Genomic DNA, 16,860 nt, shown 5'->3' on the forward strand with positions numbered 1-16,860 from the left:
TGGAGCTTCTGGTTCCCACGTCCTTGGAGACTGGTTCTCTTGTAACCCTCCACTAAGATCTGCCCTGCCTGGTGGGGCACACTTTTAACTCCGGCTCGTGGGAGGCAGAGGCAAAGAGATCTCTGGAGGCTCTGTCTACAGGGTTCTAGGACAGCCAGGGTGACACAGAGAAACGCTGGAAAAACAAACAACCGCCCTCAGAACCAAAACAGAGTCTTGCCCGACACTGTTGCATGCTGCTTTGGCAAAGCTGAATGCTCTGGAACAAAGGACAGGGGAAGGCCCCAGGCCCTCAGAAACCACGCCCCTTTCTGCCCCTCTCCTGCCCATCTTCCTCACCCCCCCTCTCTCCCCAAAAGCAGGCCAGATTGAGAATTCCTTTTCTCCAAGGAGAGTCAAGGCAAACAAAAACGTCTACAACACAAACCAAAGTCCAGAAACATTACCCTCCTCGTACTCTTCAAGGAAAGGGATCTCTAAGCCCACTGCAGGGCTATGAGACCTTACTCCAGAAGCTGTCCTGATCCGAGGCAGCTGAGCCTTCTTTTGATTGCTCACTGAGCTGCAGTATCAAACTGCTTCCCCTGGATCTTAGGGCTATCATTTCCGAAGGCTCTCTGGTCACGCAAAAACACTGATTAAATAAACTGGCTGTGCTACATACACCCTTATGATAATCTCTTTCCTATAGGTGATCTTAGGTCATGGAGAAAATATGTAGGATAAGAGAGAAACACCCCCCAGCTTCAACCCCATAGACTCCACCACCGCAGTCAAATACACTGACGTCTTGACAACCATCAGTATGCTGACAAGTAAAACATATGTCAGCAAACAACTGTTTGTTTTCAGAAAGGGTCTCTAACTATGTAGCCAAGGTAGGCCCTGAAGTCCTGATCTCCTGTCTTCACCTCCTAAGTACAGGGATCATAGATCTGTACAATCATGCCCACAGAAAACTTTTATTTTAAATCTTTAGCATGTGGAGTGGTATTTTCAAAATTTATCTCTCCAATATTTTTAATCTACATTAGACAAATTTACATTCCCCCTTTCTGAGTGTGTGTGGACACTGAGCTGTGCCCCAGCTCAAGCTAGGTGCCATGGCATCCATGAGAGTTCATAGCCACCCTAGCTTACACATAGGGTAAATAATTTAAGAAAAGGGAGGGGGGCCTGGAGCGATAAAGGGCATCGACTATTCTTCTAGGGGACCTGGGTTCAAATCCCAGCACCCACAAGGCATCTCACAACTGTCTGTAATTCCAAAATCTACTTTCTCACAGACACCATGCAGGCAAAACATCAATGCACATAGAAGTAAAGAAAAAAAGAGAGAAAAAGGAAAGGAAGATGTTAAGTATCTCCTGGTGACTTTACTGCAGCAAGTGTTTTCTACTCAAGTCTGGAATGAAGATCTGATAGCATTTATTCACCGGAGTCTCTGCAGCGTCTACTTCTTTCTGACTTACAGGACTTACGATCTGAACGCCAATCTTAGGCATTAGCTCTGGCTCTTGGGAATCGCTAACAAGTCACTGTTTCAGAGAAGCACAGGAGACAAGACTGACTTCAGGTTCTAAGACCCAGCACTATGTCGCGTCGAAGCCAGATGTGGCATAGTGCCCCGCATCTTGAGAGTGACTGCTCTACTCTGGTGGCTTTTCACTCCCTTACGTGGGATTTGGTTAAATGAATGCATTTATGAGATAAAGAGAACAGAGTTCAGACCAGGCATGGTGGTGCATGTCTTTAATCCCAGCACTTGGAAGCAGAGGCAGGCAGATCTGTGAGTTTAAGGCCAGCCTAGCTCAAAATTTGAAGTGAGAGCTTATTTTCTTACAAAGTCAATTGGTCTCTGAGGATGGCATCTGATCTTACTTTACAGGCCACCCTGGCAGAGTATCATTCCGATAGTCCCTGCTCTACATTGAATCCAAACACTACGTTTCCTGTGCTTAGCTCAGAGGAGCTCCAAAAAGCCTAAGATCTGTGGGTCTGACAGCAAGCCTAGCACTTGGGAGGCTGAGGCAGGGCAGCTTGAAAAAACCTGCAGTCAGCCTGAGTTATTATACAGTGATACCTTGAAAGAGTGGGGGGTGGGACAAGGGGAGAGAGGAAGGGGGGCACGTCCTACGGCTGCTTCCGCTCACAAGGCACACGGACCCTCTAATCACTACTTGCTAATTACTTGAGCATTACAGAGCAGAAACAGGGAGGGACCACCTCGGATTCCCGTGCTCAGACAGGAGTCTGTCAGGTGTCAGAGCAGCCACAGCAATATGGGGGTGTTTCTGTGACCAGTGGGCCCTGGAGCTCATCAGGGAGAAAGAGACCTGAAACACCAACTGGACAGAGCTCAATTTCCCGAGAACTCTGACATTTACAAGGCCCTCCCTTCAGAGGGGCCACCGAGAAAAACCCTTACTCACTGTGATTTCCAAAAACAGCCTGCAAGTATATAAACTAGCTGCTTGCTCTGCTACAGCTCAATTCACCGATTCTTTTAAGGAAAAAAAAAAGACAAAAATTTATTTTAAGCAGCTCAAACAAAAATCATACACATTTGGAGACTGGTAGAATGATTACTGAGACACACTGTGCGTGAACTGGGAAGTCCTGAGACTCTCCAAAACCACACACACACCCTGGAAGACCGGCACGGGTAGACAGTCCTCAGTCCCTTGGAAAAGCGATGCTATGTGTCCTGGAGAAAGATGACTCAAACATATCCACTCTGGCTTATCTCCAGTGAGGACAGGGCCAGGAACACGGTGTCTCTCTTTCCTAATTTAGTTATCTTTATCCCCAATGCTAAAACATCATATAAGAGCCTACCTGACATTTTGGAGCATTTGCTGTGCTGGGATTGATATTCCGTATTGCCTAAGAGTAAAAAATAAGACGGATAAAAATTACTTTAAGCCACATGGTTTGGCTGTGTAGGCTGACTTATAAAAACTGTATCCAGACATCTCACCATAGCACAGAATTCCCAAGCTACCCAAGAAGCAGCAGGCTAAGGAGGACAGGAGCCAGTGAAGTCACCACGGAACAGACTGCCCCTCCCAGTCTAGCAGCACTGAGGACAGACAGCAGGACTGGATGCCAAGACAAAGGCAAATTTAGTAACGGTCAGGTAGGCTCTTTGCTTCTGTGTTAGATGAAGTGGGAAGAAACAACTTTCAATGTTTCAGCGATAAGACAGCTGTGGATGGAAGTTCGCGAGAAGCCAGAGGTCTTAAGATGTACTCACAATTTACAGACTGCTAAACACAACAGTCCATTAGCGTCAGAACAGAGATCGGCCCCCCCAACACGAGGCAACAGTAGGTAGCGGAGAAAAGAAGCAGAGGTCACCTCTAAAGGAGAGGGCCATTGTGTCCAGGACCCACCACCCAAGAACAGATAGATAGAAAAATTTAGAAGGATAACAAAAGTAGCAGAATTGGTCCACCAAGAAAACCAGGCTAATTGATTAATACAAAAGAGCGACAACGGTACATTTCTTGACTTTAAAAATGAAAACAAAACAAAACACCAAAAAACAGAAGACACTGACATTATAAATTAACTGAGTTTCTTATTATGAAAGTTTATTTTTGGTAGCCCACATGGATGTGAAATTGAGACTCGCATTTATTTTGACCAATTAGTACTTGGTCACAAAAGAATAAAGACAACAGATCAGGCTTTATTTTTTATTTCTTCTAGCAGGCACACACTGAAATCCTTGCTACGCCATCATGTTCTCAGTCTTTTATTTGACTGGAAAAAATACCCTTCCTTTGTCTCCGTGAGGGGGCGAAAGGGGCGTCCCCCATGAGGATGCGGCCCCCTGTGCATCTTTTATAGATGGGTTTTCAGGTCCACTCCCCCATCATGCGATGGCACAAACGTTGCAAACCATACCTGGATCATGGAGACACATTATAAATGAGCAGCACTAGTTTTAGAGTGAGTCTGTCTGAGATTCCACTGCTCAACTTACAGAAGTGCAATGTAAGACTGATTTTAAATATGCACAGTAGCTATGATTTGGAAGAACAGAAACTATTCTATGTTTGTAAACATCTTGGGGGTGGGGATTGAGGATAAACAAGAAACCTGGTTATTTACAACCAAAAGAAAACTAGAAAATCTGGGTAAAGGAGATTTTGTTTCCAAGTGTTCTCCTTTTGTACACTCCTGACTGCTGTACTGTGTTACAATCTATTCAATGATTTCATATACAAAATTTAAAAAGATCTAACGCTTAACCAAAGACCAATTCCCCACTATCAGAAATATCTTAAATACTTGAAATAAGATAAACACAACAAACAAAATGACTGGGCGGGGCTGGGGGCTTGGGGAACCCAGGGACTCAGACACGCTAGGCAAATGCTCTTTCACTGGACTACGCCTCAGTCCCAAACTTGTTTTAAGGAAATGGCTTCTTCCTCAGCCTGAAGACCAACAGTGTGTTCTGAAAGGAAGGGCCTCACTCAAGCTCCCCACTGTCAGGTCCTCCTGCCCCTCAACAGGAAAACAACACACCAAAGACATGTGGCATCTACACTTGGGGCAAGTGTATCGTCTGGACTTCTTTGCTTTAGCAATACCGAAACACTTATCACACCGGTACACTCTCTAGAGAGAATTCATTTAAGGTAGAGGACGTGTTCCCCAGGGATGGCCCAGAGTTCATCTGCTTGCAGAGCTCCCGGAACCACGAGAGCTGTGGCATGTGTCCCTGTGAGAAGCATCTTGGCTTCCTTTGATTTCTGTTCAACTGCAATGACTGTGGCCCAAACATAGTTTTCATTCCTTATTTTGTTTGTTTGCTTTGAGACTGGGTCTCATGAAGCTCGGGCTGGTCTTGAAGTCCTGACCTTTTTGCACCGTGCTAGGTGAGAGGCATGTGCCACCACTCTCTGGCTAACACAGCTCTTCATCAGGTGTGACCATGAGTTAAGGAAGAGGAGAAGGACGGGCCAGACAGACCCGACCTCCCTGAAGCCAACTCTCCCCTAGCCAAAGCTAAGACAAAAAGCTCCGACTCTGTGGGCATGCAAAGACAAAGGCTGGACTCTAACCTGTGGCCTCACCTGCCGCAGTAATTCTTGCTGCTTCAACCGCAGTCTCTCCTTCTCCATCTGCAGCTGCTGCAGCTGCATCTGCTGCTGCTGGCTGGAGTTGCCACCACCCAGGACGCCTCCCTGTGGGCTCTGGGGAGCCAAGGGCGGCGGTTGCTTCACTGGAGCGCTCTGAGTAATTCTCTGGTTCATGGCTGAAATGAAACAAAGATGCGTCCTGAGAAACCAGAGGATAGCTAGGTATGCAAGAGCACAGACGGCCTGCCGGACATCCCTCAGAAGCCAGGGCATGGGCGGTGGGATGGCTTCCACTCGCTGCTGCCTTCACAACTTACAGAAGTCCTGAGACAAATGGAACTTGCAGAGCACCAGAGACTAGGAATCAAGCATATGCCAGAGTGGCAGTACAAATACAGTTAGAGGGGTCGATGAGGAGCTCAGCAGACGAAAGTATTGGCCACACGTAAACCCGGATGGAATGGCACACAGCTGCAATCCCAGCACTGCTGTTGTGAGACAGGAGGCAGAGGCAGGAGAACCTCCAGGAATCTTCCAGTGGGCTGGGTAATCTAAGGACACAGTGAGAGACTGTCTCAAAACAGAAGGAGAACTGATGCCAAAAAAGTTGTCCCTGACTTCCATACAGACTGTGTGGACATGCACGCACAGCCATTAACATCAAAGCCGCAGAGACTTTCTACAAAGGTTAGGAATCCCACCAACAGCTCAAAGACCACTTTTTGAAGAGAACGCACGTGACAAAATAACCCGTGACTATTAACGCATCTACAGAGAGCACATGTGCAGCAGTGACCCAGTGTGTGCCCCTTCCCAGTGAACCCGTAAGCAAGTGGGTCTCATGACTGTAACCTGGGCATATCGCCAGGAAAGCCAGATTTTGTCATGGAACCCATATGATCCATTTGGATCGGTTTATGTACCAGTGGGACTCTTTTTATTTGTTTACGCACCGGTCTCTGTGTGTGCCACTGTGGGCCTGTGGGGATCAGAAGGCAACTTGCAAGGGTCTGTTCTCTCTTCCACAATGTGATTCCAGGGATCAAATTCAGCTCATGAGGTTTGGTGGCAATGCCTTACCAGCCAAACCTCTTGCCTTGGCCTATCAATCATAGCATCTCTTCAAGAGTGTAACAAGAAACACTTCTCAACAACAGGATGCCTGATGCTTTGTAAGGCCATTAAAAAGAAAGCAAAATTAAACCACTCTCTAGCTTCTGGCTTCAAGGCAAGCTCCTTGTATGCCCCACCGTCTTTCTTGAGCAGACCAGGCCTTCCCACTGTCCAGCTATAACCCTTCCTGGGTTGCGGGGCTAGCTGCAAGGGCACCAGCATTTGCCTGTCTGTGAAGGGCCCAGGGTTCAATCCCCATAGTAGTTAAGTGTCATCTGCCAAGTCGATGGATCTTGGAATAAGCTGGAAGACGAGCCTCTGTGAGGCTGCTTCCGGATAGGCTCAGCTGATGAGGGAGGAACTAAGCCGATCGTGGGTGGCATCGACTCACAGGCTGGGTGCCCAGACTGGATGAACAAGGAGGGAGGAGGCGGCCTGTAGGAGAAGCAGCTCACACCCCGTCACGGCCATCTCTCCAGCAGCCTCCCCACTACTGATGGCTTACACTGAGCCAGAAAAACCCTTCCTTCAGGTACCAGTCAAAGCCACAAGAAAAGCAGTATGTCACCACAGGAGCACAACAAAATCAGTAAACAAGTACAAAGAACAGTTGAATAATAAATAGTTATCCTCCAAGGGAGAAATTCTAGCTATTAGGATAAGGCAGGAAACAGGAGCCCTAACCTTCTCTCTCAATTACCTGTCTTCTAAGAAGTCAGCAGTGCCAACAACTTTGAAAGAAGGAAAGTCAGACCATTCATTCTCTTACAGGGCCAAATTTCAGGAAGACCTGAGCATTTGTCAGACTACACAGTGGTCTGTTAATTTATTTCTATTTCCTTCCCTTGCTCCTATACGTCCACCCAACCCAGATTTTCTGTATCCCCCCTCCTTTCTTCAGTTTTTCAGTCACATTTACTTAGTTTAGATAGATTTACTTCTGCAGAGGATTAAGTTAGTAAACTTACTTTAACACCCCACTTGCTTTATTTTGGAACGGAATCCTTCACTATTTGTCAGATGCCTTCTTCTATTGTGATTTCTACAAGCCATCAACTATTTAGAAGCATATTTCTAGGTCCCCAAGTGTATACTTTGAATAATTAAGATAATTTCCATAAGCATGTAGAGAAACAAAAATATTACAGTGTGAACCCCACGTGTCTGTCACTCACCACTCCACAAGTTATCAACTGACAGAAAATCTTTTTTTTCCTGGTTTTTCGAGACAGTGTTTCTCTGTATTGTTTTGGAGGCTGGCCTCAAATTCACAGAGATTCGACTACCTCTGCCTCTTGAGGGCTGGGATTAAAGGCGTGCGCCACCAATGCCCGGCCAGAAAATCTTCTTGTACCTCCAACCTCCTTATTACTTTCAGACAAATACCATGACTGTGTGTGTGTGTGTGTGTGTGTGTGTGTGTGTGTGTGCGTGTGTGTGTGTGTGTGTGTGTGTGTACTTAAGAGCACACACAGCTCTTAAGTCTGGTCTCTGCTTCTGCCTCATTTTTTTAGGCAAGGTCTGTTTTAGCCCAGGTCACAACTGCTGTGATGATACATCATCACCAAAAGCAACTTTGGGGAGGAAAGGGCTTCTCTTTCATGTCATAGTTCATCATCAGAGGAAGTCAGGACAGGAACCAGGAGACAGAAGCCACAGGCCATTGAGGAGAGCTGCTTACTGGCTTGCTCCCACGGCTTGCTCAGCCTGCTTACTGACAGAACCCGGGACCACCAGCCTATGGATGGCCCCACCCACAACAGGCTGAGCTCTCCCCCTCAATCACTACATAAGAAAATGCTTCTCAGCCTTGCGTCCAACCGGATCTTATGGAGGCATTTTCTCAATTACGGTTCCCTCCTCCCACGACTTTATTAGCTTGTATCAAGCTGACATAAAACCATGCAGCAGTCTCCCTTGATGCGTACTGCGAATTAGACAGCTCAGAAGCTTCAAGGTGATTCTCCCATCTTCTCCACCTCCAACCTTGCAGTAGAGTACTAGGATACAGATTCAGAGCAAGGAATCCTGCCCTTCACATAGGCTCCAGAGATCAAACCCACGCTCCTCAGCTCCCGAGGTAACTCTTAACCAGCGATCCACCTCCCTAGCCCTCGCAAATGAGGAACTCAGGTTAGTATTTCAGAACCCATCTCTGAAACATAGAAACACTAGAAAAACGCAAATGAAGACTTGATTACACTGCCCAAACCTGTCAGTTCCTTATTACCGAGTTTATAGTAATCTGTCCATTGGATTATAAAAAATAACTCATTTGTTTAAAACAGACTCTAAATGTTCACAGGACGCATCAGACACAAATTCTTAATGTGTTTTAATAAAATGATTCTTCAAATTCATTCTTTCATTAGAGGTTCCCAATAGTGGCAATTTATCATCCCTTCACAGGCGCTAATCTGAAGTTCTTAATTCTGCCATATATCACGATCACCTGAAACTTAGTTTGTGCAGGTTAAGAGCAAATGCCTGATTCACACCCTGAATACATCGTTTACGGTTAGCTGGCTCCAGAGCATCTACTCAAGGCTGAGAAGTCTGAGTGTTATACCCAGTGGGTGTCCCCACGATGCTCACAGTTGTGTCCTTGTGCTATGACAGGGGACCCGAGCAGCTTTTACCAGGCTTCAGCCCCCATCCTCAGTGCTAAAAGGCAAGGAGACTCTTCTCCCACAAAGTCTTGCAAAACTCTCCAATTTCATTCATCTAAGGGTGTCTTCACTTTTGCTAAACCTATCCTAAAGTCTAAACAATTTCCTGTGTTCCTTACCCCCACTGTTGTGGAGAGCCATCCTCGGGCCTCATGGATGCGGTGCAAGCACCCTTATCACCCAGCACAAACTGAGGCTCCCAACCCTCTAGTCTAGCGTCCAAGTGCTGGGATTTCAGGCATGCCCCGCCCGGCCGCTGCCTTTGCTTCTCCTCAATGTATGCCATAGGGATGGATGGGAAACCCTGTGCTTGTGACTTAAGGTAGACACAAACTCTTCCAGCTTTTAGGCATCTTTTAAGCTTCCCTTATTTTCTCTCCGTGGCTTCATAGCTTTCACTTACTAATTTTTATCGCCCACCCTGGGTTCTTTTTATTTCCATCTCTGGATTTCCCACTCTGTTGTGTAGTCTAATTAGACCACAGCAAGACCACTCCATCTGGTGCCGTCACACGAAGGACAACCTTCGCACTTAAAGAGCTAACACCAAATAATATTAGCAAGTGATAATATCAAAGAGCAGGTTGCATTTCAAAAGTTAGCTTCCAACTTCTGGGTTTCAATTTAATTGAACTGTTGTTAAAAAGAACAGAGTGTGAATTTTTTACAAGACTTATTTTTAGTCTGTGTGTACACGCATGCGCGTGCATGCTTTGCCTGTGCCCTCAGAGGTCAGAAGAGATTGTTGAACTCTCCTGAACTGGATGCTGGGAACCAAACCCGGGCCTCTGCAAGAGCAACAAGTGCTCGTAGGCTGAGCCATCTCTCTACTGACTCTAAAAAACTTGGGGTTTCAACCTGCAGTAGTTAACCCTCAAGTGTCAGTATTTTCTTTCCTGTTCTTACCACTTCCAGTTCGTGGTATCCAAGGACACTGAGCCCATGCAGCGGGGATGAGTTCTGAGCGCCTCCCAGGATGTCCTCTTGATTATGTCGTGTTCAATAGTTATCTCCAGAGCAAACAGCTCAAACAAATCGTTTAAGACTCAACAGGGAGCCTGGAGAGACGGCTCAGCAGTTAAGAGCACTTACTGCTCTTCCAGAGGACCCGGGTTCAGGTCCTAGTACCCACTACGGTGACTTACAACCGTTTGTAACTAAGCTAGGGGCTTTCCTAGCATTTCTTACTCCTGCACACACACCCACAGCCAGGCATATACACATAAACATAAAATGGGCTTTCTTAATGGACATTTTAAAAGCATTCTGAAATGATTATGGAATAAGGTAAGTGTTTTCCTGGGGAATGGATAGGAAGCTAACGGTATCTGAGAGTAAAGATTCGCCCAGCACGGATAACCTTATTTAATAACATTACTAGCCACTAACGCATACACAGGCACTGCTGTAGATCACACCTCCCCACATCTACCCTCAACCTTTAGAATCTAAGGAATCCAGCCTGCAGGGGGCACACCGATTCAATGACCGAGTCGTCAGTTCCATAAGCGCATTATAAAACCACACCTGCCCTTCCTCAGAGTGGTTTGTGAACACTGGCTCCTTCCTTCACACACAGCTCCCTCTCCTGTCTCCCCACTTGACCATGCTGCTCAGTCTCCAGATTTTTCTGATCACCAGAGGCAGTCATGTTTATTCTTCCTGCAAGACTGGCAGGCACAACGATGGGGGGAGGCGGGGTCAAGCTGGAGGACCCTTCTTTGGTGTAGTGCAGGTACCGGCACTCAGACGGAGAACAGGCAGCCCGTTTGCACATCCCGTGAACACAAACGTGGCAAGCTCAGCAGCAGGAGCTCATCACGAGCTGGGGATTGATCCAAGAAGCTCCACGGGCAGTGAAAAAGTCAAAAACCCAGGCTTTGCACAGCGAGACGGCCGGAGGGCACAGGTGCTCTGTCACTAAGCCCGATGACCCGAGTTTCATCTCCGAAACCCACAAGGTAGAGAGAAGCAACTCCCTCAAGTTATCCTCTAATTTCTTCATGTGTGCCACGAGACACGATGCGGACACGGAAAAATCATAATCTAAAAAATCATTTTGAAAAGCTGAGGCCAAGAGCAAATACCAGCCGGGAAGAAAAAACAAAGTGTTTGACTGGAATTAAAAGCTACAAGAGGCTGGACAGAAGACACACAGGAGGCAAGCAGGAGACGCTCTTCAGAGGACCACGCTTGATTGATGCCAGGTCCAAGGGAGCGGCGCCCTATTCCAGCCTCCGCAGACTCCAGACACACAAATGGTGCCTGACACACATGCACACAACACACACACAAATACAATGAATTTTAAACATTAAATAAACAGTATGAGAAAACGGTCCCCTTTAATTTGAGAAGTACTGGCATTATGAAATATGACAAGTATCAAAACAGAACCCTCTTTCTTTTTTTGTTTTTTAAGACAGGTTTCTATGTCGCCCTAGCTGTCCTGGAGCTCGCTCTGTAGACCAGGCTGGCCTCTGCCTTCCTAGGGCTGGGATTAAAGAAATGCGCCACCACTGCCTGGCCCTGGTAAGCATTTCATCCATAAGAAAATAGAAAATTATTGAGTATTTGACACTAAGTAAATTACTTATAAAATATAAGTGGTGAGAACAAATTGGGCTGGGAACAGTGTTTCATGTCTGTAAACCCACCAGTGGGGACACGGAGGCAGGAGGATCACCACAGACCGAAGGTAAGCTGGAGTTGCAGTGAGTGGCAGGCCATCCTGCATTGTAGAATGCACCCCTGCCTCAAATCAAACAATACCACCAGGCCAAGAAAACATCAAGCTGATCAACAACAAAACGGCATGGGAAAAAGGCTGGGGATCTTTGTTTCTCACACCAGCTTCTAGAACACTGGAGGCAGATTCCGTACAACGGTAACTGTCCCGGCTGATGCTGAAAAAAAGGCTGAGGATCTTTGTTTCTCACCAACACTGGAGGCAGAATCCGTACAACGGTAACTGCCCCGGCTGATGCTGAAGGCAAGCTGAAACTGGACTGCTGAGTACGGATCGCGTCCAAGAGCTAGGACATCAAAACCAGTCCACTCGGCAGGCTTACATGGACTTAAGCAGAGCACACAACGGAGCTGGGGTGGCCCACTGCGCGTGCTCACTTCAGGGTTGTTTCCTCCTGGGCAGAGACAGAGCTCACTCATCTTGTATCTCGCTTGTCTAACAAGGCACAGCATGCACCAACATGTCCACACACCAACTATATCCAAGAGATGCGTAGAGTGGACAGCCTTGTCTTGTTCCCGATTTCAGTGGGATTGCCCTGAGTTTCTCTCCATTCAGTTTGATGTTGGCTTGCTGTGTATTGCCTTTATTATGTTTAGCTATGTTCCTTGTATCCCTGCTTTACCATGACAGGATGTACATATATACCTCTTGAGACAGGGTCTCACTTTGTAGGGCTGGCTGTCCTGGAACATTCCAGAATAGGGTGGCCTCAAACTCAGATCTACCTGCCCTGGCCCCCCAAGTGCTAGGATTGAAGGCCCACCACACCCGGGCAACTATCCCCATCTTCAACAGATCAAAATACCCACGAGCAATTCTATCAATCCATTTTTCCCCTTCAACCTTCAATAGACTGTGGTTGTGTGGCCCGTCGTTCCTGTCCCGTGCCGTGCCCGTTCCCCCTTCCCCACAACACAATTTGGATGTAACATAAAGGAGAATAAAGTCAGCAGAGCCAGGTGTCATAGTGTGTGTCCTATAGACCTTCCCGGTGGAGCAGCTAGTAACCAGTCCTGTCCTGAATTGGTGATGGACTGAAGCTCGTGCAGAGATTCTGGGGTAAGCAGGGGCAGGCAGGGGCCACAGAAGAAAATGCCCACTAGTGAGACAAAATCCCAAAGCCACCCCAGGCTAGCCCCCCAAGCCGTGACTTCTTTCCTTTCTGTTCAGTCTACAAGCAACAACTGCCCCATCTTTAGCATATTTTAAAGTTAACACTGGTAGAACATGAAACTTTAAAGGTTGTGTATATGTGGACATAGTTGATAGTTGTAGCTTCAAATCACAAGTAAACTGTTAGTTGTCAGTGCTTCTGGTGATCTTAAACTTTTGGCTTTGTTTCGGTTTCCCTGTGTCATAGGCCTGGCTGTCCTGGACTTACTTTGTAGACCAGGCTGTCCTTGAACTCACTGAGAAAACTTTTGGATTTTAAAAGTTGCCTGTGTAGCGGAGCAGCTCATGCTTACAAATCCCAGCACTTGAGAGACCTGAGTAGGAAGATTGCCAGCATAAAGGTTAAACACTTATTACTACATAGTGCGTTCTGGATGACTGTGAGCTATACTGCCAAAAAAATCAACTTTGTTCAAGCAGATAGCTTACTCAGTATCCACCATGGAGAAATAGTCACTTATAGCACGCCTACTCACCCGAGTGAATCAAACGTCAAGCCCGAGCCCTTAACTGGTTTTAGTTATTAATTGGGTGTACCAAAGCATGCCTGTCAACTTAGTGGAGTCAGCTCTTTTCTTCTACTACTTGGGTCCTGGGGACTGAACTCAGGTCACCAGGCAGGCAGCATCTTTACCACTGAGCAATCTATTCAACAATCTTTCATGTCAAAAAACCCATGTCAAGAAATGCTTCAGGTCGGGCGTTGGTGGCGCACGCCTTTAATCCCAGCCCTCGGGAGACAGGCAGGTGGATCTCTGTGAGTTCCAGGTCAGCCTGGGCTACACAGAGAAACCCTGTCTGGAAAAACCAAAAAGAAATGCTTAAGTTGAAGAACTGCTGGTGGGAGACCGACAGGACTCACAGCAGCTGTCTGTCTGTCTGTCTGTCTGTCATGGTGGCCTCATACAGGTTCTAAACATAGAAAGCAAGATGACCAGTAACAGACCCCCTCCAGGCAGCGGGGGCAACTCTATCCAGCAGCAGTTTGTCTCACTCCCCGGCAGGCATGCGACAGAACGGTCTGGAGACCATTCTCTAGATGAAAGGCCAACTGGCTCCTCCTCAGACAAAACCCCCGCTGTGCCCAGCAGACCCGCAGAATAAAGTTGTTGAGAAGTAACCATATACAAGGTCCCAGACTACAAATGTCTCTTTCCTTTCTCTGTATTGTTGATATTTCACACAGTGCAGATATACAAGGGCAATAATAAAGAACCAACCAACTTAAAAAAAAAGAACGTAAAATTAAAAGGATTAAACAAAACGCTGGGTGTGGAGGTGCATACCTTTAACTCCAGCATTCAAGAAACAAAATCAGAGATCTCCTATTTCCAGGCTAGCCAGGGTTATACAGCAAGACTTGTCTGGAAACACAGAAACAACAACAAGCCCCCCCCCCAAAAAAAACCAAACTTGGGCTCTTTGTGGTTACACTAAAATTACTTTATACTCACTGAACTGTTGTCTATCTCCATAGCCCAAAATATGAAGTAATTTAAAGTCAGCATACATACTACAGAACAATGCCATATTTTTTAATGCAGCTAGCAGCAGACAACCAAGTTCAACACCAGCATCTTCCTCAAGTGCATACAAACCACACATAAAACAGAGGTGTAAAAAGGAAGTCAGGGTCAGGCGTTGATGGCGCATGCCTTTAATCCCAGCACTTGGAAGGCAGAGGCCGGTGGTCTCTGAGAAGGCCAGCCTGGTCTACAAAGAGAGAAATCCCGCCTTGAAAAACCACAAACAACATGTAAAACAAGCTATTTTAAAATTTTTTAAAAATGTTAAAAAAATAATAAAAAAGAAAAACCACAAACAATAACCACCATCAAGTGGGTTACTGTATAAAAAGAGTCTAATAAATAAACAGGAGAGGCTGAGGTTGGACAGGTGATATTACCCCTTATCATCCATCCTAAAAGACTTAGACACAACTCTACGTGGCTTAGCTAAGACTCAACTGTATTTGAGAACACAGAGGAGCAAACAAACTCCACAGGAATGGAGGCAAAACCGACACCACGTGCTTGTGTTTGAACGGCCCCAGAGTCAGAAACAAGAGGAGCAGTTCATGTTTGTTTCCCAGAGATAAAACACGGCCCACTGCAGTGAACTTACGGACTGAAGGCAAGAGTCCACTCCAGCAGCTAACAGCTTGCTTCTCTCTGCTCTTACTCGAGATCAGAGAAGCCCACTGGCTCTCCTCCCCACCCCTCAGCTACACTCCAGCTCTGACTGCAAAGGTCTGGAACAGATTAAAAGTCGGGTCACAGAATAAAAAGCTCTGGCATGCAGTCAAGCCTGTCTGGGATACACATACACAGTGGGCCCTAAAGGGAGGGAGAGAGGGAGAAACTGCAGGAGACTTTTGTTGGTGTCTCCATCATACGAGCCTGCGCTTGTGTGTGTGTGTGTGTGTGTGTGTGTGTGTGTGCACGCGCGCGCTGTGTGGAGTATGGTTTTTTTTCCACCTCAAATACCCAAATACCTTAAAAGACCCAGCTGTAGGTACTATCACTAGATAAACTAGGCTAACTGCTAAGTTTCTCTCCTTCACTGCTAATGTTTTTCCCAATTTCTTTTCTCTTTCAAACACACACACACACACACACACACACACACACACACACACACACACACACACACACACACACCAGTTAAGTCAAGAGGCAGTGGCAAAACCCAGTTCTTCCAGGCTTCCCAAGGGCAGATGAACTGAGTCACCAAACACGATTACGGAAGCATGGCTGTTATCATCCAGAGGATACTAATGCAGCATTTTTTTAACCACAAGGGCTCTCTATTCAAGTATTTAAAAGAACCTGAAGTTGCAAAGCGCTAACATGTACATCACCTTCTTCACACCACAACAGGTCTGGAAGCTCTAACAGCTTGTATTTGAGCCAAACCGGCTGCCAAATTGACTGCCTAGGCTGCAACCCCACTTGTGACTTTTCTTGGAGTGGGGGTTAACTAGTTCAAACACTGCTTTTTATTGTTGCCTGCTTCCAAGTAAACAGATGTGGGGGAGTTGTACTGGAGGCCCAGGGTTGTGTTTTGATGGCATTCACAGAGTTAATTCTCCTTTCCAGTAAAGCCTATGGTGTGGCCAGGTCGGCCCCTGGGAAGCTTCAAAGGCTCCGCCCGCCCGTGCATCTGACCCGCTGATCCACACATTGTTTCCATTAAGCAGCATCTCCGCCAAGATGAGTGCTCAAACCACATTATCTGTTCCTTTTTAGACTCATTTTCCATGCTTTGGAAAGAGATTCAGAAAGCCAACGGACAAAACCACTGAGGAAATAAATGTGGACAATGAGGACAAAAAGGCAGTCACACGGGGCACGGAGACCCTTACCAAATGTTTTGCCCTTGGCTTCCTAAATAGAAAGTGTTGGAAGAGAACTTAACATAAAACAAGGCCAAAGCAGTTGTAAAATGCTCTCCTTAGACTGGACCCGGTGTTCAGGGTGTGACCCCCACCTTCAGCCCTGCCGGTTCAGTCAAGCACTAGCAGGCACGTCTCTCGGGGAAAGCCCAGGCTCCGTGGGTCTGAGTAGTGGCCTGTTTCCATGATCACCATATGAATGAAACAGCCAGAGACCATGGCTAGGAGCTTCTACAGCATTCACCACCCACCACAGCAAGGATGAGGCTTTGGAAACAGATCTCAACAAAAAACACAGTGAAGGAAAAAGCTGGGTGTGCAGCCACTGGTTACAAGGCAGTGAGTGCAGTTTCACTGAGATGTGTTCCCTTAAATCCCCCAGCCCCATATGATCATCAAAACGGCCACAAAGGTTCTGAGGTAAACCTTTACCAAAACGAGGGTCAAGCCTTGGGTCCAGCCAGGACGTGGTCTTGTTCTTATGGTTTATGTAGTAAACGTCTCCATCCTGAGTCATGGCTTGCTCCCAGCCATCAGGAAGAGGTCCTACAACACAGAAAACAGACAATGGTTGGTTTCGATCTGGTGCACCTTACGAAGCTGAGCAGCAGGGCTCATTTAAAAAAGAACAAACACAATTATATACAAAGCAATGCAGCGGAA

General features: G+C 46.7%; 1 protein-coding gene across 8 annotated transcripts in view; it reads right to left on the reverse strand.

The window, feature by feature from the left end:
- The window catches only part of Yap1 (Yes1 associated transcriptional regulator), an 80,802-nt gene that overhangs the window by 16,197 nt on the left and 47,745 nt on the right, over window positions 1-16,860 (reverse strand). Inside the window, exons 4-6 of one of the 8 annotated variants that reach the window (XM_040734779.1) lie at window positions 16,624-16,743; window positions 5,079-5,272; window positions 2,839-2,886 (exon numbers count right to left, since the gene is read on the reverse strand). In XM_040734779.1, the coding sequence (XP_040590713.1) occupies window positions 2,839-2,886; window positions 5,079-5,272; window positions 16,624-16,743 (362 nt within the window). The remainder of the gene's footprint in view (window positions 1-2,838; window positions 2,887-5,078; window positions 5,273-16,623; window positions 16,744-16,860) is intronic. The other 7 variants (XM_040734781.1, XM_040734780.1, XM_040734782.1 and 4 more) reach the window with 7 other exon arrangements.

Source organism: Mesocricetus auratus, unplaced genomic scaffold (genome assembly GCF_017639785.1).
Source record: "Mesocricetus auratus isolate SY011 unplaced genomic scaffold, BCM_Maur_2.0 Super-Scaffold_100040, whole genome shotgun sequence".
Lineage (NCBI taxonomy): Eukaryota > Metazoa > Chordata > Mammalia > Rodentia > Cricetidae > Mesocricetus > Mesocricetus auratus.